At 42.4% G+C, this 24,485-nt stretch overlaps 1 protein-coding gene across 3 annotated transcripts in view; it reads left to right on the top strand.

The window, feature by feature from the left end:
- LOC148041703 (ubiquitin carboxyl-terminal hydrolase 24-like) overlaps positions 1 to 24,485 on the top strand; it is a 53,326-nt gene that overhangs the window by 18,076 nt on the left and 10,765 nt on the right. For all 3 annotated transcript variants that reach the window (XM_087681489.1, XM_087681480.1, XM_087681471.1), the window contains one exon: positions 2,550 to 2,797. In XM_087681489.1, coding sequence (XP_087537615.1) covers positions 2,550 to 2,797 — 248 coding nt within the window. The remainder of the gene's footprint in view (positions 1 to 2,549; positions 2,798 to 24,485) is intronic.

Here is a 24,485-nt window from a genome sequence, read left to right as displayed (position 1 = left end):
TACCATTGCCTCCATATATGAACACACCCTTAGTACTTGTACTTTGGTACTTTACATATAACTATCACAAAAAACCTAAGAGAGTTACAACTCTTTGTACCCACACGACTTGCATCTCACTGACTACTATTGCTCTCTCTCTCTCTCTCTCTCTCTGTGTTCGCCATTGGCATTATTGAATATTGAACATTCACTGTGCGTTGGAGACCACAAAGTCGGGCCAATTATTGCTTGAATTTCTGTTAGAAGAGCAAAACACGCAGTGGAATAATGAAAGAACACAAGATCGATGAAAGAGACAATGTGTAAGATGTAACCGGGAATAGGAATCCAATATTTCAAGAGTACAATGGTTGAGCAACACTAGCTCACATACTCCACAAGCTTCCTCTCTCCACACCAAGAATTTGCAAGTACTTGAATTGATGGATTGACAATGGATTGTGGCCACACTCCCTCTTTTTATAGACAAAAATAAAGGAGTTGTCGTATCACAAAATAGGTTGGTCAATTACCAAATAAAGAATAAAGAGAGTGTTTATAAATTGGGCCATGGGCACCCGCGAACCTATGATATGACCACTTTTAACACCCTCTCTCAAAGCATGGGTGAACAAGCAACGAACAAGAACACCCAAGATGCACCATGGATACCTTGGTAGCGTGCACTCCATTGGATGCGCCTCGGTAAGAAAGCACCTTGAAGAAGAAGTCCAAATGCCATAGGCTCTCTTTGAAAGCAAAGTGGTTGAGTTAGCCACCTGCACCTCCTGTAGCCATACAAGCTCCATGGATAGCTTGCCATGACAACAAGATTCCTCCACTAGAGCATCAGCATGCCCTTTGGCTCCCCTCATGTGAGACCATATGAACACATCATGTCACTCGTCCTAGCATGTACTTGGTGTTGGACACACCAGTCCAAGGTTTGGATCACCAGAAGATCTGAACTTGATGACACACATCAAATCCACCAATAATGAAAGAGCATCAGCATGCCCTCTCTCCACCCTCACACTTGCCCTTTTGGCTAGGAGCATGTGAGGGCGTGCAACATCACTAAAGCCGAGAAGAACCATCCACTCGAGCCATCGATAGGCACCAATCGAACCAAGAGGATGTAGCATGTACGTGGTCTTGTGCTCCAAGCACAACCAGGATATCCATTGCACAGAGTAGCATCATGTCTTTTGTATCTTCCTTCTCTGCTAGTGTGACACTATGCCGCACCATTCCATCTCTTCACCTTCATATGCATGATCACCGCTCCACCGCATCGTGATAGAAGTAAATAGTCCTCCAAAGGTGGGAGCAATTCAACATGCTTGTTGGGAAGCAGGAGTGAGCACCATAGCACACCACCAAAGCTCCGTGAAATATGTTAGAAGAACGAATCTCGGAATCACAAAGGTACCGACACAACCATAATGAAGTGGAATGAGAATGAAAATAATACTTACATGTTACCTCGGTTGGGAGAGAGTAACAAAGGGAGTATGATAAACTTGCAAAACTAGAGCATAGAACAAGTGATCACATGTATGCATGCACGACAAACATAAAATCAATGAAACGCATGTGAACCAACCACATGAACTAAATCAACATGAGCTCAATGAACCTCGCCGCATGAACGGATTCTTGATGAACCATGAAACGAATGGGCAATGTTATCAGATGTAGATCAATGTGCAGATTGGACGTCAGCTTCAGTGCACTGTCAGCCCAGCAGTGTCTAGCCAAGTCAATGCCAACAGAGGGAGGATAACACGTAGGGCAATCCTTCCTTGGCCTGTCTCAACATCGATGTCAAATGGATAGTGGGCGCAAGTCAAACGAATAGTTCGCGTAGCTCAATGGCAGCACACAGACGATGACACGTAAGATCAAATCAAATGCAGGATCAATACAGTTGGTACAGGTTCAATGACCCCAGGCTCAATGTGATCAGCAATACCAACGATTCCAGAATAACACTAGGAGATGTCAGAACTCACAGTGCAATATGGACATATGTGCTCATTAGGTATATGCATGAAACACATAGTTAGTACGGTGGGTAGACAGAAAGAAGCAATGGCAGCCACCACATGTCAATTAAAACAACCTGTGGGAAGTACTAATGCTACATGCTTGAATGTTGTTATACATACAGCGGAATTGCCTTTTGAAGTTACAAAATGAGTACCAAAAGGGGATGTACAAAGAGAATTGGTGAGACAACCTTCCAGCTAGCACAAAGATCCTACACGATCAGCCCTTAACCTCAGGCACGTGATGCACTTAGTTAAAATGGTCACAGAAATAACTGCTGAAAGAGAACTCGAAGGAATCCTAAATATTGACACTCAACTCTATGCACTTTCATGTCCCCAGACTTTGGTGACCCTGTAAGTGAAGATGCCAATGGGGCTCTCTCTAAATTTCTAGTATCTTGCAATCTAGTCAAATTCGGTTTATAAAAAGAGATGATGTGTTGGACATGATAAACTATCTTCCATCTGTGATTCTTGGAAGTTTCTTTCTTATTTTCTCCCCCTTTATGGCAGGCAAGAGGATGTACAGGAGTTTCTTAGCTTCATGATTGACAAACTGCATGAAGAATTAATTTGCTTAGCTGGAAAAAGCAACACCTCAAAGGCAGAAGGCTCCCCAATGGCAGGCACTGGTGAAGTTGATGACTGGGAAACTGTAGGACCAAAAAGACGCACTGCAGTTGTTCGCACTCACACATTTACAGAATCAGCTGTCAGCAATATATTTGGGGGGCAGTTATACAGTGTAGTTAAATCTAAAGGTACATGATGGTGCTGCTCCATACGATTGCAAAATCTTCCTTATGGTTGCTTAGATCTGCTGTTTGTATCTTAAGGCTCTCATAACTTTGGTTCTTTGTGTGGTTTTGGAAACAGTTCAGTTGTGGCTTTAGAATGTCAGTCAGCATTTCTTAATGGCATGTTCTTGGATCTCTATGTGTTCTGTAATGCTGAGCATATCTTGATTTATGTTTCCTTGATCATATGGAATTTTGGATTATGCAAGAGATTAAACAAAAGCAAACCAAATGTCTAGTGGTAAAGTCCTCTAGGATCCCATGGTGAGTCTAGTGTCAAGAACGATTTAGAGATGGAATGAAAGTAAGCCAAATATCTAGTAGTTAAGTTCTTTATGCTGCCATGGCTATGACCATGAATGCTATGCACAAAAAGTAATTTTGGAAAGAGTCAACAATCACATTTGACCTCCCTACTTACAATACATATGCACAGTTTCTCTGCTTGAAGGATAGCAACCTTCAGTTCCCTTTGATCGTCGGAAAATTGCAAAGGAAGGAACTTATTGTTCATCTAGGGTTTGTAGAAAGCGAGGCATAGCTGCATGGGTCAAACTGGCCATTTCCAAGACATCATCCTCCAAAGAAGTCTCTAGAAGCACTAAAGATCAGTGAATCCATGAATGGTGGAACATAGTTGAAGTAGAAAGTGAAGAACCTACAGTTGTGAACCTAGTTTGAGCATCCTCATTCTCCAAGCTCAAAAAGGAAGCCTTAGAAGATCATGGTTAGGCCGTGGTGAGAGAATCTCAAGACAATCAATTAAAAGGCTCATAATGAAGATGAGTGATATGCAATATGATAACAGAGAACAGAGAATAAGAGATACACCATCCTCTGAAGAAGTCTCTAGAAGCACTAGAGATGCGGAGTGAATCCATGGAACTTGGAACATAGTTGAAGTAGAAAGTGAAGAACCCATAGTTGTGAACCTAATCTAAGCATCCTCATTCTCCAAGCTTGAAAAGGAAGCCTTAGAAGATCAAGGTTAGGCCATGGTAAGAGAATCTCGAGCCAATCAAGAGGAGTCATAATGAAGATATCCTCAATAGTGTTGACTGATTGAGCTTGATCAGTAGCTTCGTTCACACAAGGGTACCTTGAAGATCACTTAGCCACATTGATAGCAGTTGAGCGTACAATGGAGGGTTCATCTGGGTCCACATCTGGAGTGTATTTCTTGAGAGCAATGAAACAAGAGTAATATGCTTTGAGCAAAAGGTTCAAATTGGCCTTTTCAAAACTGCTGCTCCTGTTTCCAGTACATGTGCCAGTTTTAGTTTAACAGGTTGCACAGGTCACATTGAAGAGCTCAGTTCTCAACATTTTAGGAAAGAAGCTTTGAAATTTTGTTTCTTGTTTAATATCAGAATTAAGATCTTGTGACTACATGATTGTCAAATCTGCATAATGAAGTCATTTATGTGTGCCTTCATAAGCTCAGGAGAGTTGCCAGACTCCAAATTTTTTACGTAGATTGAAACTTTGTTGGGCTTCAAAGCATATTTAGCCACTGAGAAAAGCTTCATTAGTAAATTCAAAAAATTTTGAGCCGTACGATTATGCATGCAAAGGTATGCTTTTGCACCTTGTCAAAATTGTAGACCACAAGTGCGTTGCACTTGGGGCCTCACTTGTTTTAAACAAACCACATTCATTTCTGTCACTTCATGAAGGGCAACTTTATGGCATGACCAGGCCAGCACAGTTGGTTTAGGCACACTTTGGAACTTGCTTCTTAACGCACTAAAAGCAAGAGGGCCCAACAATCAAACCTATAATAGAGCTGGCTTCTTGGTGAGTATCCTCCGCGAGAAAGATATTGTGACACTGATGCATGGAGAGCATTTCGTCAGAAGAGAAAGAATTAAAGAATTATAAACAGCATGGAAACCAGCTCATGTATCTGATTGAAGGAAACAGAAAACCTGGAAGTACTATGACAAGAGATTTAGAACCAATGCACAGGGGTGTGATCTTATCCATTGATGGCATTTTATCTTCCATTGCCACAACTTCTACAACGAAGTACATGACACTGAACACATACATGTGTTATTCTAGATCAATAGGAAAAGTTGTAGAGAGGGTACAACATAGACCTAAAATGCAGAGATGGGTTGTGTAAACAGGCTTAGACGAGGACATTTCAAAATCAGATATAATTCACACCATCACAAATTGGATTTCTTCTAGAAGATTTGTGAGTACATCAAAAGACGGGTGTGTAAACAGGCTTAGATGAGGACATTTAAAAATCAAATATAATTCACACCATCCCAAATTGGAATTCTTCTAGAAGATTTGTGAACACATCAAATGGTGACCTGGACAGGAGTGTAGAGCAAAACTGTTTAATTAACCTACTTTTCCTTTCAAGAAAAAGGTGGTTAGTTATATTACTTGGAAGAATTTACAATGAAGTATGTGTGCTCAATAGACTAGCTGGAGCTGATACAAAGTCATGTGGGAATCACATATACAAGCCTCTCAAGGCGGACTGGGGGGAATGAGGGATAGAAGCCACGAAGCAAGAGAGTATTGCCACCTAGGGTTGCCTGCTTGTATCATGAAGAACAGATCACGACCACCCTAGGTATGCCTCATGAGCTCGAGAGTCACCTTGCATGTGATCCCAACGGCCATGGAGGGAGTGGATGATTGACGTCCAGACCTCTGCCAAACTAGACAAGCACTTGCTGCCCAAAACCAATTGACAGCGTAGCGTGCCTTTGAGATGTGCCAAATTGTGAGGCTCTTAATAATCTCCCATAACTCCAAACGGTGAACGCTTTGCTGTTGGCTCTAATACATGTTGGGTGGGTAGTGCCTCCAAGCCGACCACAACACTGGAGCCTACCTTGATAAGAAGAATAGTATCATGCATTGCAGCCTCATACGACAACTAATGGCAACCTTGGCTAAAAGCTTGCTAGTAGAAGGTCCCCCAAGAAATAAAATCCAGGCTAGGCGCCACTTCAAATGTGGCATGCTCCTCTCCACACCAATTGCATTGTCTCATAAGACTAGATGCAGTGCTTGGGAGTTTCTAAGCGATGTAGTGGACATCACTTGTAGACTCCATCTTGTTGCATTTAAACCAACCAACTCCGAATTGCCAAGTTTCCATGTGCCAGTAGCCATAGGATATAAGACACTCTCCGCGCCTCTAACTATCCCACAAGCATCGCCAAAAGGTTTGTCAGAAGGCCTCGATAATGTTGTGTTCTGCCTATTGCCTACTGCTTGTTGAGTGTGCCCAATCCATGTCCTTGTGCATCAAAACATATTTGCTAATCTGTGCTATGGAAGCCAAGCAACCATGGGGCTTCTTGGTGACTATAGTGGCTGGCCAAAGCAACTCTCCAGGATCTCACTTTCCCTCAGCAAAAAGCCGGCTCTCCCAAATCCATAGAAGCCATTCTCGGAACTCACTCTAGGGTATGTTGGGGTCCAACAACCAAGTCTTCCCTTGAAGTTTGATGACACGAATCCTTCTTTAAGGTATAGCTAGTAGCTCCTTCTTTTGGTGGCCTTTGTCGAGCGCTAGCCTTCTGTCATGAGGACATGCATTTTTAAAACCTCACTTAATATGTAGATTAATTTTTAATCACATGATTAAGTAAATGTTGCACATGTGAGGTGCAACTGGAGCTAGAGTAAATTTACGAGCTTGGGACCTGAGAAAATCACGAGATGTCAATGGCAAAAGTTGCTATAAGCTATGTTGCACAGGCACTTGGTGGTATCTGGTGTCAATTGTGGCCTAGGTCATTCATTTGGCCATAAGTGTCAGTTGGTGACAGATGTGGCGTTTAATGGTACCTAACGCCGATCGAATGGTCTAAGATGGCACAGAGAGACTCGGGAGTGGAAGATGCCTAGCCAATTTAATTATTGGTCAGTCAAATTATTTTTATGGGCACGGAAATAATTATTAGATTAATTTTTAGTAATTAAAGGCCGAAAATTAATATTTAATGATGTATAATGTTGGAAAAACCATTTGGGAAGGTTGCCACTTGGCAAACTTGTCCATATAGGTTGGTAAAAGGTTGAAGAAGAGGAAAAACGAGATGACTCTTGCTGTAGTAAATGTGGGAGAGCTGTAAGTAGTCATGGCCAGCCTATTTTCAGCCATTGTAGCCAACCACGATTGACTTTTGAGGAGGTGAATGCAGATTCGAACCCTCCACAGCTGGGCGATTGCATTCAAGTACAAGGTAACAGCTGATTTGGATGTATCAGTTGTAGGAGATAGCATTTACTGCTGTTGTGGTAGGGCAGTAGTTGTATTTGATTGATTTTCAGTCATTCTTTGGAACAAAACTCTGAATTTTCTCTCTCTACAGCTTTCTCTCTTATCTCCCAGCCATTTCATAGCCTTGCTCTGAAGATCTCACAGCATTTGGATCCTTGGAGGCTGAGAAATTACAAATTTCTTTGTTATAAATCCTAATTTACAACAGACATTAGCGTTTAGCAGTAGTCTCGGAAAGCGTGCCAAAAATTGGAAGCTCCAAGACTTGGATTCTTTAGGACCGAAGGTGAATTTCAGCTAAATTCAGGTGGAGCACTAGCCGGCCATTGAATTCGGGGCATTTCCATCGTCTGTGAAGTGGGGGAAGCCTAATTAAGTGCCCGAATCAAGGGGTAAAACAGATTGAAGACTTGCTGGTCACTTTGGACAACAAGGGGAGTTTAGATTGTGAAGGGGATCGGGAGAATCCCATTGTAAAGCAACTTTTTCTTCAATAAAGCCAAAGAAATACGGAAAGGGGTGTCAAAAGATGACCTACTAGCGAGACAGTAGGGTTTGCGGGGAGGAACACGGAGTGAACTTGACAAACATGGAGAAGAGAAGAGAAAAGAGAAGAAACTCTGATGAATGGAATGATGAAGTTCTGAATCATGAAGTGAATGTGATACAAGGGAACAAGGGTGCTGTAGCCTAAGGAAGATGATGAAGACATCCACGAACCACGAACCACGAACCGCAATGTCCTCCTGAAGGGGTGTGAGGGTAGTGGAGAGGTTGGAGAGAAGAGGTGACGGATTGAATGAATCAGCTGTAAGGAATGAATGAGAGAGTGGCCTATAAATAGGTACAGTCAGTCTAGGATGGCGCTCCTTTTTGGGGCTACAAACCCTAAACACAAAACGCAAAAACGCAAACTGTGGGTGAAAGGTTTCTTAACACCTCCTCTTAGGCCTAAAAAGAAAAACAAGAGAAGAGTGAGGTGGAGATGTAATGCTACATGTTGAAGAATGCTCATGCAACAGGTGCCACTTGGAAAGTGTCACTCGTGGGGAAATTGGTCACTTGCCCAAGCGCCCTAGTACAAAGATGATGAAAACATGTAATGCATAGGAGGAATGTCGGACTTTGTGTGGTGCCGAGAACCATAAGGATATGCCCATACTCGATCTCGGGAGGTGGCTCCATGCTGACCAAGTGACCAAGGCAAGAAGAGAAGAGGAGGAGAAAGATGTAGGGGATCTTGAAGATCCAATTTTCCACTTGAAAGGTAACTTGCAGTAAAGAACTGTAGACAGAATAAACTAGAGAATCCGAAACTCAACCTTGAGAGAGAAGCCACTAGCTCCATGCATCCATGCTGGAAGGAATACAAAGGCCTCGTCACCAAGTCGCGGCTGAACCTCCGAGGTCCCGATCTAGGTGGTACTTGAAGATCTTGGGTATCAGTAGAAGAGATAACTGGTCGAAGACAGCTACCCCAAGAAAGTAGACGATGGGTGAAGAGCTTCATGTGGAGTAGGTTCCCCCTCTGAGGTGGGAGGTGGAGGGGCCTCCGCTAAAGTCGAAGAAGAAGTAGGTGTCCCCTCTGAGAGCAAAGAAATAACATCCCCCTCTGAAGTAGATAGGGAATCCAAAAACTCATGGATCACGGACCTTTGAGATCCTGATCTAGGTGGTACGTGAAGATCCTGGGTGTGACATTAATGTGACATTAAAAGTGATATTTAATGTCACATTAAGGTCATAAGTGTGGAATGTGACATTAAAAGGAATATTTAATGTTACATTAAGGTAAATTTAGGGGAACATGCACGAGAAAGACCGTCCGGGCTCTTGGGCGCCCGAACGGGGTCAAGGGGAGCCTAGAGAGTAAGGGAGTCCAGAAATAGTAGGACTCTAGCAAGTTGACGGCTAGCAAAGAGATAAGCTTGAAGGCCAGCACTTATCTAGGCGTGGCTGGGAGGTGAAGAACACTCGTGCTTTCATCAGTCTCAAGAAATCTGTTCCCGTAATCTAACACTGGGTATCAGTAGAAGAGATGACTGGTCGAAGACAACCACCCCAAGAAAGTAGAGGATGGGTGACGAGCTTCATGTGGAGTAGGTTCCCCCTCTGAGGTGGGAAGTGGAGGGGCCTCCACTGAAGTCGAAGAAGTAGGTGCCCCCTCTGAGAGCAAATAAATAACATTCCTCTCTGAATCTCCCTTTGAAGTAGATAGGGAATCCAAAAACTCATGGATCACGGACTCTGAAATGTTTGATGACGAAGGGAGTGTTGCTGGTCAGGCCGAAGAAGGTATTTGGGGTGCCGAAGAGTTCCCAGAGGTAGCCTCTCGAACATGAGTAGTTGAGGGTGGGGAAGGGTGGGGCTCAGAATGAGCAAGAGGTGGCTGTCTCTTAGTGGAGCAGACTGTGTAGTCGAAGAAGAGGAAGGAGTCGAGCAGCCATTGTCTCTCGAAGAAGCAGACTGACGAGGAGACGGCATCAAACAATCACTGTCTCTTGATGGAGCGGTGTCGTAGCGCGTAGGGTTGAAGGTCACCACAGGGGTTTGGCAAGAGAAGAATGTATGGGGGTTCAAGAGCTTTTACTTTGGAGATGGTAGAGATAAGAGAAGGTTTCAAGCCAAGTTCTTGAAGATAAGAGAAAGCGAGGAGTAGAGGGAAGAGAACGTGTTCAAAGAGATTGAAGATGTAGATGAATACTCCCAAAAAGAATTAGAAAATATGGAAGAATACTAACAGAGATGAAGCCTGTCAGTTTCTTTCAGCATTATGAGAAAATATAACTCTAATAGACAAAAACGTGCACAAAATAATACCTTTCTCTATGCTGCTCAGATCGCTAATTTGATGCTTTCATTAGCTCCGAAAGGGGAGTTAAATATCAGGACGGCTGGCCAAAATTCAGCCAGATCACTCCTTTTTCATCTCCCACTTTGGAGTGCTATTCACTGCTTGAAAACAACGATCGCGTCACGCGATTTTGTCAATCTCTCTTTTTATATAAAATCCTCTCAAATTGGCTGAAAGCCACATGCTTTCTTTTACATGTCATCCTAATTTAGAAGTTGTCTATAGTTTTTATGGATTTTTACAAGAGATAATATCTAGAATATAAAAAATTAACTAAAAACTTGTAAAAAAAATCTAATATTTTGAACCATGGACACTAACACTAATGCCTAAAGTGGCATTGGCTCTCTAAATCTAAAAGGAAGGCACACTTTTAGATCTTTTTACACGGTGTGCGCGTAATGGCACAACATCCACCCCCTCCTAACTTGCACATCCTGTGGCATGTGTCAAAAGTCTTACGGATTTGTAGTGTCAGAAGAAGTAGCTTTTGCCATGTCAATGTCTTCATCTTCTGCCTCTTCTTTTTCCTCTATGTCTTCATACTCTTGAATTATGTTCAAGTCCTTTAGTTCATATGTTGAACTTTTTTTTCATTTGAAGAGCTTGATTCATTTTCCAGCTATGGGTATCTTCATGCTTTTCCATCCAATTCAGCCAATGAATATGTGGCATTGTCATGAACGACCTTTATTGCATATGGGCCAAACCAACGCTTTACCATCTTCCTAGAAGCATTGTATTGGATGGAAAAGCACCCAATCATTTTCTTGAATTGCTCTTGGCCGAAGTCGATGTCGCTTATCAAATATTCTTTTCTTCTTTAGTCTTGCTGTCTTTAGCTTCTCAATAGTTGCTTGAACATCTTCAGACCTTCTTTCTAGCTGCCATATGCGCAAAGTCAGCAACTCTTCTCTACTGATGCCTTCCTCCCAAGGTAGAAGACTCCATGTGAGAGTAGATTCTTCAATTGGCATAATTGGTTGTTGTCCATGCATAAGTTCAGCTGGCATATAGCCAGTCACTGAATTGTGAGTAGTGTGGTCAGCTCATAATGCAAAAGGTAGCATTTTAGGCCATTCTTTGATCTTTTCTCTACAAGACTTTGCCAGAGCTTTGAGAATAGGTTAATGACCTCTCTCACTCTTTCCATTGCCTTCAGGGTTGTAGGCTGATGTTAAAGCCAACTTAATACCCAATTGAGCAAAGAAGTTGCGTGCCTCCTCAGCATCCAACTCTCCTCTATCTACAGTTACTTTACCCACACAACCATATCTACAAAACACTTCTTCAAGCAAAAAATGACAAACAGCTTGAGTGGATTTGGTTGTTAAGGCTTTGCCTTCAATTTGATTGGTTAAATCCTCTCTTGCAAGCACTAAATACTGCATATTCCATATTCCTGTAGGCATGGTTACAAGATCAATAACCCATCTATAATGTATAGACAAGGGATAAGTCGGTTGTAACCCATCTTGATGCTTGATTATAGAATACATCTGACACACATAACAGGTTTCAACAAAATGTGCTATGTCCCGATACATGTTTTGCCACCAATATTTTTCTTTGACTTTACTAAAGGTTTTCCATATGTCTCTATGTCCTACCCACAAGCTTTCATGAAATTCCTTCATTATCTGTTGTTGCAATCTTTTGTTACCTACAACTCGGATAGGTGCTCCTTTCTTATTCTTTGCATGCTTCCATAGATGTCATTCTTTAAGAAAAAAACCATAAGCTTTCCTCTTGATATGCTTTTTTTTGAGAGGTGGGCTGCCCAACTGGTTTGGACCAGCCAACCATTATATTTTCAGCTTTCACTTCTTTAATTTTTGCACTCATGCTTTCTTTATCTTCAGCTTCAATTGCTGCAATTAATTCTTTAACCGCTTCAAGATGAATTCCTTGTGAAGTCAGCTTCTCTTCATCTTGCACAAAAACTCAAAGAACTTGTAACAAAGCATGCACTGTTTTTTCAGCTTCATTACCAACATATTGTCTTTTCCTTTTGATTATATTAATAATTACATCATGGAATTTACGTTTGGCAATTCCAAGAATTTCGTCTAAGGTGAATGCGATTTTGCTTCATGGAATTCGTTCTTCTAGGACTCGTTTGAGATCGGTTGCAGATTCTATGTTAGACTTCAATTTGTAGCTTGGCTGCTTGCATTTTTTCTTTCCTTCAGTCTTCTTTGTTTGTGGTGTATCTTCCATCTCTTGATCTGGGGTTATATTTTCAGCAAGCTTTGGTTGTTCAGGCGTTCTTATTGTTATCCGTTTTGGAGGGCCAAAAGAGGAAGGCCTTGGTTTATCTTCTCTTCTTCTCTTTTCTTCAATCAAGACTTCTTTATGATTGACGTCAGCCAAATGTGCAAAGGCGGAAAAAAAATCTATCGGTTCTTTTCAACTAGTTATTCCTTGAATGCATTGATTGGCGTTAGCCAAATTTTCTTTAGTTGCTTTGCCACGTTCCATTTGATCTAGTGCGTGCATCCATACTTTAGATTGCACATTAGCTTTACATGCTTTCAAACTTGATTTAGTTGGCTTAACTTGCAGCCCATAGGTAGTTGCATCAATTGCTTCATAGGCATTCATTACAGCTAAATCTTCTAATCTTTTCTTCATTCCACCATTGCCAAGATTTGGCTCCAGTGGAAGACCATTTTCAGTTGCATGAATTTTTCTGTCTTTTCAAAAGACGAGCTTCTGTGCTTCAGCCTTACGGAAGGCAGAACACTCCCTTTTGTTTTGTTGTTGGTTGTTGCACCAAATACAACGCCTCTTAAAGCCTTCTCTCATGGGTCTTTGAGTTTATGATCGTCCTCGTTCTTCAACTTTGATATCTAGCTTCTCCACCTTGAAATTAATTTCTGTAAGATTCAAATGAAGGTCACGCATGCTTTTAATGAGTTCATCCATTACATCATTTTTAGAAGGAATAAAAGAAGAAAGAGTTGATTGATTAGTCAAAGAAATAGGGGATTTTGAAGGTGAAACAAGCTCCATCAATGGAGGAGTTGAAGTTGAAGTAGAGCCCAATCTTAGTCGCATCCGCTCTCTTCGAGCAATCATGTTAACTGCATCAGTAACATCTGTCCATGCAGTCTTGACTCCTGATTTGGAGGTAGTATCTTCTAGGCGATCAACAAGCTTTTCTTGCAGAATGGGATTTGTAGCCTTAAGGAATAATTCAATCTTCTGACCTTCCATACTTTGTTGGTCTTCAGCATCAAGTTGTCCAAATTTACTTTCAAACTTATGGTATAGAGCCATTGCAGCTAAACCTTTGTTGGGTTTTTCAATCCATTCAGTGAAACTTTTCTTCATCATTAAGCCATAGTCTTCTAAGAAGAATTCTTTGTGTAGGGCTTTTTTGAATGCAACCCAATCCGCATTTTGTTGGAAAAGACCATGGATTTTTCCTTGAAGACCATGCTTGGCTAGTTTGGCAAAATAACAGCTTCATGTATGTTGCGGTACACCAAAGAAGAGCATTTTCTTAACATACAAACGAGTGAAAATAGAGACATTTTGATCATTAAATTGTTTTAATTCACGCCCAACTTCTTTTAAGGCCTTGATAGCTATAGAATCAATCTTCTCTTCGTCTTGCCTTTGTTGTTGTTGTAACATTTGGATTTGTTGTTGTTGAGTTTGCTGCAGTATGGTCACCAATTGTTGTAGAGTATCTCCTAAAGAATCCCCCATCTTGGAGGTCTCTTACATCGACCTTCACGTCGGGTTTACCAACGTCGCAGCGCATAGGGTTGAAGGTCACCATAGGGGTTTGGCAAGAGAAGAACGTATGGGGGTTCAAGAGCTTTTACTCTAGAGATGGTAGAGATAAGAGAAGTGTTAAAGGTTTCAAGCCAAGTTCTTGAAGATAAGAGACGGCTGGGCGAAGGTAGATTTAGGGAGAGGAGTAGACGGAAGAGGTGTTCGAAGAGATTGAAGATGTATATGAATACTCCCAAAAAGAATTAGAAAATATGAAAGAATACTAACAAAGATGAAGTCTGTCAGTTTCTTTCAGCATTATGAGAAAATATAACTCTAATAGACAAAAACGTGTACAAAATAATACCTTTCTCTATTGCTCAGATCACTAATCTGATGCTTTCATTAGCTCCGACAGGGGAGTTAAATACTAGGGTGCCTGGCCAAAGTTCAGCCAGATCACTCCTTCATCTCCCACTTCGGAGTGCTGTTCACTGCTTGAAAATAGCGATCGTGCGTCGCGGGATTTCGTCAATCTCTCTTTTTATATAAAATCCTCTCAAATTGGTTGAAAGCTACATGCTTTCTTTTACATGTCATCCTAATCTAGAAGTTGTCTATTGGATTTTTACAAGAGGTTATATCTAGAATATAAAAAATTGACTAAAAACTTGTCAAAAAACAATCTAATATTTTGAACCATAGACACTAACACTAATGCCTAAAGTGGCATTGACTCTCTAAATCTAAAAGGAAGCCACACTCTAGATTTTTTTACATGGTGTGCGCGTAACGGCACGACAACGGACTGCAAATCCGTAGGTCGTGGAAGCCATTGTATCTGAAAATAAGTGGGAGAAGTCTGCCGCTGGCATTGCGACGATCTCCAGGAGGTTATAGCACCAATTGATTCTCCATGTGCTTGAAAGGACCTAGTGCGCATTGGATGCGTCTTATTGCCTTGAGCATAGTACTCTGATAGCTGATGTAGAACGATCTCTGCGGCCCAGAAAGGAGAGGTGGCACAAGGAGTGCTTCGTAGAAGATGCATATACTTTGGAGGGGTGGGAAGCAAAGGTCGAAGTCGGCAAGCATCGGTGGTGTGGCCAGTGATGCCACAGTAGGAGCACCCAGTAGTCGGGTCATCTGTTGGTAAAGAAGCCATGGGTACAAGTGTGCCTTGCTGAAGAAGGAAGAGGTCAGCCACCATGAACCACGAACCGCAATGTCCGCCTCAAGGGGTGTGAGGGTAGTGTGAAGCATGAACGGCATTGTCTGCCTCAAGGGGTGGGAGGGCAGTGGAGGGTTGGAAGTGAGCTGCGAGTGGGAGGATGATGCGACCAGCAGTAAGAGGTTGCAACCAGTAGAAAAGCGCAGGTGAGGAGAGAGAAAGACTAAAAACGCAGGCAGGACAGCCTGTAGGAGAGAGAAAGACTAAAAACGCACAGAGAGACTAAAAATGCAGGCAGGACAGCATGCAAGAGAGAGAAAGACTAAAAACGCAGAAAGCAGGAGAGAGACTAAAAACGTAGGCAGGACAGCCTGCAGGAGAGAGAAAGACTAAAAATGCAGGCAGCAGGACTGTGATGATGTGGTAGGCTGTACAGCAGTAGGTCTGCATAGGAACAACAGTCGCCTGGTTGAAATCAGCTCCAAACTGCGTGAAGAGGGCTGGAAATCAAGTGTCAACTGATGGAGACAGCAATGGACATCTTCGGTTGAGATGTCCTTTACGAACAGGCTGTGGGCAGCAAGCTGAAACACTTGAAATTTGCAAAAACGAGATTTTGATGCAGCGGACGAAGAAGAGAAGTGGATACCGAACCCGCCACCGGTCTTTGCCTTCACTGGAGTGGAGGATCTTTGCTGCTGTTTGAGCAGATCCAGCTTTGATACCATGTCAAAAGATGACGTACCAGCGAGACAGTAGGGTTTGCGGGGAGGAACACGGAGTGAACTCAGTAAACATGGAGAAGAGAAGAGAAGAGAAGAGAGAAGAAACTCTAATGAATGGAATGATGAAGTTCTGAATCATGGAGTGAATGTGATTGCGGCCTCAATCTCCCTCCTAGTTTCACATTGGCAACAAGATGTGTGCTATAATATCGCATGGTTGGCTACCTTGTAAACCTTTCTTCACGCTCTAACAATACGGGCATGGCTTGCCTCCTAGCCGACCCACTGGACGTGAAGGTGCTCACCGATTTGGATCTTGCCATGATCTTGAACTTGGGGTTTCCAGACCATTGGTCAATGGTCTATCTCCTCTTGACAAATTGAAGGCCTTTAATCAAGGCCTTATACTAGCTTTGCCACATCCATAGTAGACTCTGCAAGGAGAAGGATTTGGGCTGGGTGATAAGGTATGACATGAACATCCATCTCCTAGATGACCTCCATTCCGTGCCGAGTTGTGGACTACACTCCTGTAGGCCCTTTTGCAGGACCTTCCATGTCTCCCCCCTTGGTGTAAGCCCTCCAACCACCAGCTTGCCTAAGAGGGCTAGACTTTGGTCTGACATGAACATCCATCTCCTAGATGACCTTCACTCCTTACCAAGTTGTGGACTACACTCCCGTAGGCCCTTTTGCAGGACCTTCCATGTCTTTCCCCTTGGTGTGAGTCCTCCAACCACTAGCTTGCCTAAGAGGGCTAGACTCTGGTACTTTGGGTTGATGATCCCCAGTCACCCCTCAAAGCAATATTCGATGATAGTTGCTCATGCCAGCTTGGCTTGGGAGTCCCTAGACGCATTTAAACTAGCCCAAAGAGAATTTTGTGTTGAAGAGAAACACCAATAGGGAGCAATGTTCTATGTTGTCGCTAAGTAGACCTGGTTGACCACTAGGGCCTTGCTCGCTAGGGAGAGGTGGGTTGTGCTTTAGCAAGTCAATTTCCTTTTAATGGAGTTGAGTTCTAGGAGAAATTGCTAGGTTGGGGTAATGTCGAGTTCCACTTGGAAACCAAGAAAGCGAAAGCCCTTGCTCACCCATTTGAAACCCAAGTGGATGCCCCACTTAGTGCTAAAGGGGCACGAGAGAAAGTATTTAGGTAGTGTGCGGATTAATCAAAGTGTATTTAGCAGTGCAGTGCAGAGAGAGAGTGGAGAGTTGAGAGATGGGTGTGTACCATTGTGGTACACACAAAGAATAAAAGAATGTATTTATACTTAAGGTATGGTACACTTACATCCGCAAGGGTGTGTTCACATGTGCAAGTAAATATATACACGGGAGTAGCGTAAGGGCCTTTACGCCCAACAACCTTCCACTTAAGGTCGTAAGTGAAGCTTTAATCAACTCCCACTAGCCGAATGCAATGCTCATGTTGAGCCTTTGCAAGACTTTTAGTGAGAATGTTTGCACGGTTATCTTGTGTTCTGATCGTAGTCGGTGTGACTAGACCATAATTCAAAACCTATTTGATAAAATGATTCCGCACATCAATATGTTTGATACGCGCATGAAACATGGCATTCTTAGCCAAGCATACAACACTCCGACTTTCACATCCAAGTACAGGTGTTTTGGTTGGTAGTCCAAAATCCTTGACCAAATGACTAAGCCAGACAACTTTTTTCGAAGCTTCAGTGGCTGAAATATATTCAGCCTCAGTGGTAGAAAGTGGTACTACCTTTTTCAATCTAAAGCACCAAGAAACGGCTCCACCAGCCAAAGTAAATATATACCCACTAGTAGACTTGCAAGTAATCAAGTCACGTGCCATGTTTGCATCACAATACCCCTGTAGATCTAATGTGCCCTTTCATAGCAAATACATTTTCTTTGTGTACCCTTAAGGTACCAGAAGATGCATTTCACTGCTTCCCAATGTGCTTTGCCAAGATTTGACATAAGCCTGCTCACAACTCCCAGTGCATGAGCAATGTGAGGTATAGTGGCAACCATAGCATACATGAGTGACCCACAAGCAGAAACATGAGGAACACCCTTCATAGCTGGTTGCCTTATCATCTTTTGAGCAATTTGCTTTGCTAAGCTTAAGGTATGGTGGTAAAGGAACACCAAGTGGCTTAGCATTTGCCATAGAAAAATGATCAAGTACTTTGTTGATGTACTTTTCTTGTGAGAGAAATAAGAGTTGCTGCTCTCTATCTCTTGTCACATTGCTAATGGAATGAGTACAAGCTTAGATTCACAATCTCCTTTGCTATTCCAAAAGGCCTCTTTGTTGTAGCAACAATCAGCAATCAATTCGGGCTAATTGCCCCTCGATTTTCCACCCAAGACTTGCACAAACAGAACCACCAAATGCTACCCCAAATTACAATGAATGGGCTGGCATCTGAATGTCTTGACAATTACACAAATTTTAGGTGTTGAATTCAGTGTACGATGCCTTCACCAATTAGCATGGGTCTCAAGGTAGGTGTCAAACCCTAATTTCTGCAAAAATTTAGGATTTACACCAGAGATCTCTCTGTTGTCCACCAAATTTGATTGACATCTTCTCAAAATGATTGAAAAATGCTGAGATCCCCTGAGAATGGGTTGGAGAAGGTGAGAGAAAGCCAAGATGAGAGAGAAATTTGATTTTCTTCGTTAGAAAAACCCTAAATTCTAGCTGTTGCCTGCTCTAGCGTGAGAGGTTTAGTAGCTACTATTGGCAACCTTCATCATCAACATAAGAAAGAAGTAAAGGTTAGTCTTCTAGAGAAATTTGATGGCAAAAGGTCAAAATTTAGGTACAATTATTTACACCTATGCAACCAAATCATTACGAAATGATGCTTCTTGGGTCAGTCTCATAGGAACTCTAATGCTAGTCTAAGGGTCAACAGATGTTGGGGACCACTCCAAGTTGCAAATGGCCTAGCCAGTTTAATTATAAATGGGCGCATTTAATTTTGGACAGGATCAGAAGGGTTGAAATTAATTTTCAGGATTATTTAAATTTGAAAATTAATCGAGTGGTTGGATAATGTTGAAAAATGGGTTTAGAAGGCTGCCACTTGGCAAAAATGCCTATGAAAAATGAGAAAACGTTTTTGGGGGTTGGGTCTCAGCCATTCAATTAGTTTACAGCTTGGGAGAGGGGGAGAGAGAGCTATTGGTCCATTTTCTGATCATAGAACAGCAATTTACTGCGGAAGACAGCCATCTGGGGGCTTCAACAGGTAGGGGACAATAGGGAGTCACCTTCCAAGGGCTGACAATAGCATTGTTGATTAGGTAACAACATTTTGGATGTGCTTGGTAGTAGGTGATTGCATTAAATGCGGTAAATTGACATAGAGATGCTTTTCATTTTGGTGCATTAGGATTTTATTTCTCAAATGATGACAGAATTAGACTTTGGGGTAAAATTGTGAAATGTCAGTCCTTGGATCTAGTTTTACTGAATCTTGGAGCTTTGGTAAATCTGCGAGACATGGACACCATCTTAGTTCTATGCTTTGTGATATCACGACTCAATCCTTTCTTGTCCTATCATGATTATCTAATGGCTTCTGATGAATTGCATGTTTTGCAACTTTGGATCAATCAAGTTCTGGGGCTCAAACATATGTGATGACTCTTCCTTTCTCCCTAGAAATGAAAAATAGGATCTCTCTCGCGTAATGACAGCAGGATAAACTTTTGCACCGGCTGTATGTCAACTTGAGGAAGTGTAAAGTTCTGCACCTGAATGCCAAGGAATTGCATCATGTGCTATTGCTCAGGGTGATTTTGAGATTTGGATTATCATGTGCGTCTTACTGTCACTTTTAACCAAACGATGGTTCTTTGAATGAGTTGAGAATAAATTTGACTAGTAAAAGCTTCCCTTGGCCATTGCATGTTAGGCCGAGTATAGTGCAGTCCATCATTATGGTGTGCATATATTTCTTTTTGCTTCTGATCATGTGGATAATGGATGATATTGATGCGTGCATGTCTATGGCCATGGAATGTATGCGGAAAACCAAGAGACATTTAGATTTTTGGCAATGCATGAAGTTTTCTCTTGGGGATGGAACATCCTTAACATGGATCGTTACATAATTAATTGAAAAAGCAGCCATGTTGCAGAAATTTTCTGAAGGATAGCAACCTTGAATTAAATTGTTAGCTGCTTTGCTGCACAAGTCCTTGAATGCATGCTCCGAGATTATACATGGCAAAGATAAATTTTGGTACATTTCAAAGGATCCATTTGTGCATGCCCTGTTACTACAGAATGGGCCATGACTGACGAGCTAGAAAGGGACTGTAAGATCGATGGACAGGTAGGGAAATTTCGTCAGGATACTACATTACAGTAGAGCATTTGACCCTCCTTTGGCTAGTGAAAAGCTGAGAAAAACTCATTTTCTAGAAGCCAAAAGTTTGCTAGATTTAGAATTTATGCTCTAGGAAATTCCTTATAGGTCCTTGTGGAAATCTGATTTTAAGCATCATTGAACCCTTTCAGCTAATCCCTCTCCTTAATGAGCATAAATTCTATGATTGGAGCGTTGCATTGAGTGCTGTGGGTTCTTCACTTCATGACAAGTCAACTAGGAGGATGTATAGTGTGTTGCAGCCAAGCCTTGGGATAGCTATTGTCTTTTGCTTCTTTTGGCTTTGACAAACTATTCTGGATCTATGCTTATGAGATTGGATATCTATGCTTAGCTCTTTTCATGAGTGCAGTTCTGAGTTTCAAAACATGGGAACTTTTGAAGCTACTATCTTTGATGGCTCTGTTACATCCTTGGACATACAGGATGGGTGCCTGCATCATTGGTTACTGCCTTGGGCCATTTTGTGACTCGGTGAAGGCACCCATAGGCTGGGGTGGTTAAAGAGCTCTATAAAAAGGACTCGAGGGCTTGTCTGTGCCTTGTGTGACCTCAAGGCCCATAGGCATTCATGTCCACTCACTCAGATGGTTTGGGCTGGTGGGTAGGGATGCCAACCCTTGTACCATCAGCGTCGCCTATTATACTGATGTTCCTAGGCTTGAGTGGAAGTTGTTGGGTTTATGGCTGGGGGTTGAGTTTGGGTGTCTCTAGAGGACTGGGTAGACCTCAGTATGACCTATTTCATAATGTGTGTGCGTGTTGAGTCCTGCTCATCAGCCCTGTATGAATTGTGCTCACTTTTCAGTTTCGGTGATTGTCAATCTCGTCTGTTTCTACTCTCAATGAATTATAGAGGTCCTGCTCATCAGCCCTCTATCAATTATGCCCTCTTTTCAAGTTTGGTGATCGCCAGTCTTGTCTGTTTCTACACTTGACATTGGCCTTGAGGCTTGTATAGCTATGTGCACGTGTATGCCTGTGTGCTTGTATGCATGTTTTATTAGGAGTTTTTGGAGATTTCTTCCTCAGTTTTGGATTGTGTGGGACATTCTGGGAAAGTAACAAGTTAACATCTCGGTGAGTCTTCTGATGCTAACCACAGATGTTTGACATCACACGAGCAGGGATCATATGGCCTGATTAATTATGTATTAGACAAGCTACGACAATGGCAAATTTAAATAGAAGCTTAAACAGTCATATGGATGGTTATAATGCCTGCCATGCCACTAGTCTTATCAAAATTTTCAGATGTTTGGTGGTTGTTAAGATAGAGAGGCAAAGTAAAAAACATGTTGCTTTCAATGGCTTTGGACAGCAAGACCTTGCTAAAGCACACTTTGTTTTCATGAAGATTTTGTGGAAAGTGTAGTTATGTTGATTGATCCTTCGCTGGATATAAAGCTGCCAACTATCATCCCCCCTTAGAAGAAAGGCTCAGTAAAGGACTATAGTCTTCTTCTGTGGAAAAATGACCTTTGCTCAGGATTTGGCTTAATGGGTACAGTCCATTATGGTGGCTTCGAAATGCCGTTCTATGTTACATCAAATCTTTAAATGCGACCTTCCTGAATACCTAACAAATTATTTCAGAGACTCAAAAGAATTTATTTCAATCACACAAGCTGCTTCAAACGAGCATTATTATTGTTTGAAGAGGAGAGAGAGACAGGGTTGAGCAATGTCTGAACCATTCAGGTTCCATCATCTTCTTCTCATTATTTCATCATAGAGTAAAACACACATACAAGAGTAACATAGAGTAAGTGACACGCTGACTAGACAGACTAACCATAGTCAGCTCACCGACTAGCTAACCGACTTATTTAATGTAGTCACATGCAGGAGACAGCTGTACACTAGCTGTCATGTCGGTAGTACATAAAGACAGTCACACACTACACGGGGAGCTTGACTTCTAACACTCCCCCTCAAGCTCAAGACAACATCTGCACACCAAGTAGCTGTCTAAAACCACAAAACTTATCTTTACCCAGAGACTTGGTAAAGATATCTGCTACCTGCTCATCAGTCCTCACATGCATAAGATCAATCTTTCCTGCAAGGACCATCTCACGAATAAAGTGGTAGTGTATCTCTATGTGTTTTGTCCTGGCATGGTAAACTGGATTCATGGCCAGGAGTACACTACTCAGATTATCACATAACAGTTTCACTGGAGCATCAACCTGAATATCCAAGTCAGCCATAAGCCATAAGCTTGAGCAGCCAAGCAATCTCACATGTTGCCAATGCAGCCCCCCTGTACTCTACCTCAGTACTAGATAAAGCAACCGTAGGCTGCTTCTTGCTGCTCCAACTGATCATGCCGCTACCAAAGCCAAAGGCATAGCCACTCGTAGATTGTCTGTCAGTTGAGCATCCTGCCCAATCTGCATCTGTGTATCCAATCAGTGTCAAGGGCTTATCTCTGACATAGAACAGCCCATAGTCTACAGTGGACTTAACATACCTCATGATGCATCTAACTGCATCCAAGTGCGGCTTTCTCGGCTTCTGCATAAACTGGCTTATCAGCCCTACTGCATAGCTCAAGTCAGGCCTAGTGATGGTCATGTAAATCAGACTGCCGACCATCTGCTTGTACATAGTCACATCTTCTACTTCAGCCCTAGTGTTCATGTCTAGCTTTACATTCTGGTCCAGAGGTGTATCCAATGGTTTGCATTCAGCCATGCCATACTTCTTAAGCATTTCCATGGCATAGTGCTTCTGCATCAGCCATAAGCCATTTTCAGCTGGTACAACCTCAATACCCAAGAAATACTTCAGATCTCCCAGATCTTTCATGTCAAATTCAGATTTCAGCATCTTCATAGCATGCTGAATTCCCATGTCATCATCTCCAGTGATTATCAGGTCATCAACATATATGACCAGCACTACCAAGCCAGTGTCAGTCTTCTTTGTAAACAGGCTGTGATCAGCCCTGTCGACAACAAATCCAAGACTCTGCAAGTAACTGCTGATCCTAGCATGCCAGGCTCTCGGAGCCTGCTTCAGTCCATACAGTGCCTTTTTCAGCCTGCACACATAATGCTGAAAATCAGGGTGCTCATACCCTTCCGGCTGAACCATGTATACATCCTTTGCTAAATCACCGTTGAGGAATGCATTCTTAACATCCATCTGCTGCAATTTCCAGCCTTTTTCAGCAGCCAAGGCAATAACAGTTCGTATGGTTGCCATTTTTGCAACCGGGCTGAATGTTTCATCATAATCCAAGCCATACTACTAAGCATATCCTTTAGTGACCAGCCTTGCTTTGTACCTTTCCACACTGCCATCAGACTTACATTTGATTTTATAAACCCATTTGCAGCCAATAGGCTTTTTCCCTTCAGGCTGTGGTACCAAATCCCAAGTCTGATTTTCAGCCAAGGCTTTCATCTCTTCGTCCATAGCCATGCACCAATTTTTATCCTTTGCTGCTTCAGTATAAGTATCTGGTTCTTTGATCTCCATCACTTTTGTCATGTATGCATAATGCTTTGCAGAATAACCAGAGTACGTCAACCTGTCAACAGGGTATCTGACCCTCTGCGATCGTCTAGGCTGTGGTGCACTGCTTGATTCCCCTCTCTCATGAGGCGGAATATACCTGTTCTGCCTCGTACCAGGCGTATAGACAGTTGGAATGCCAAGTTCACTATCTAACGTATCAGCAGACTCGTATCCAGAAGTCATTCTGCCAGGTGGCGTCATACCATCCTCAGTAGCTTTCTCTTTTCCTTTGCTGTCCAAGACATCATAATATCTCCCCCTTACTGACATACCAGTGTTAGTGGACGATGAGTGTTGCAATCTCCCTGTCCATGGGGATACTGTCTGCTGACTACTAGGTCGTGTCATATCAGTGTTCTGCTGCAACTCAACTGTAGATACATGAGTGGAAGGCATATCCAATGGCACTGCAACTGGTGAGACATACCATGAGCCCAACTCATCAAAGATGACATCCCTGCTTACCAAAGTCTCCTTGGTAGAGGGATCATAATATTTGTATGCCTTCTTCTCTTGCGAGTATCCAATGAACACACTCTTATGCGCTTTGGGATCGAGCTTTTTCCTTTTCTCATCTGGAATGTGCACATAAGCAAGACAGCCAAAGACCTTTATGTGTCTTACATCCGGCTTATAGCCATAGAGCCTCTCAAATGGTGTCATGTCATGAATGCCTGCAGTGGGAGTCCTGTTCAGAATATATGCGGCTGTCACAACAGCCTCTGCCCAATAGTAAAGCGGCATATGCTTCTCATTCATCATTGCCCTAGCAGCTTCCATCAGAACCCTGTTCTTCCTTTCAGCTACTTTATTTTGCTGCGGAGTGTAGCTGCAGGTTAGCTGCCTACGAATACCATTTTCAGCCAAAAAATCAGCAAATTCATTGGATACATACTTCCCACCGCTATCAGATCTCAAGCAAGAGATGTAACATTCAAATTCCTTCTCAACCTGTGCTTTAAATTTCTGAAAAACAGCAAAGACCTCATCTTTTGTTTT

This window comes from Lygodium microphyllum, chromosome 1 (assembly GCF_053477565.2).
Source record: "Lygodium microphyllum isolate KBCC chromosome 1, Lygodium_microphyllum_v1.1.10, whole genome shotgun sequence".
In the NCBI taxonomy this organism is placed as follows: Eukaryota; Viridiplantae; Streptophyta; class Polypodiopsida; order Schizaeales; family Lygodiaceae; genus Lygodium; species Lygodium microphyllum.
Note: the sequence above shows the minus strand (reverse complement) of the source record. Positions and strands in the feature narration are given on the sequence as shown.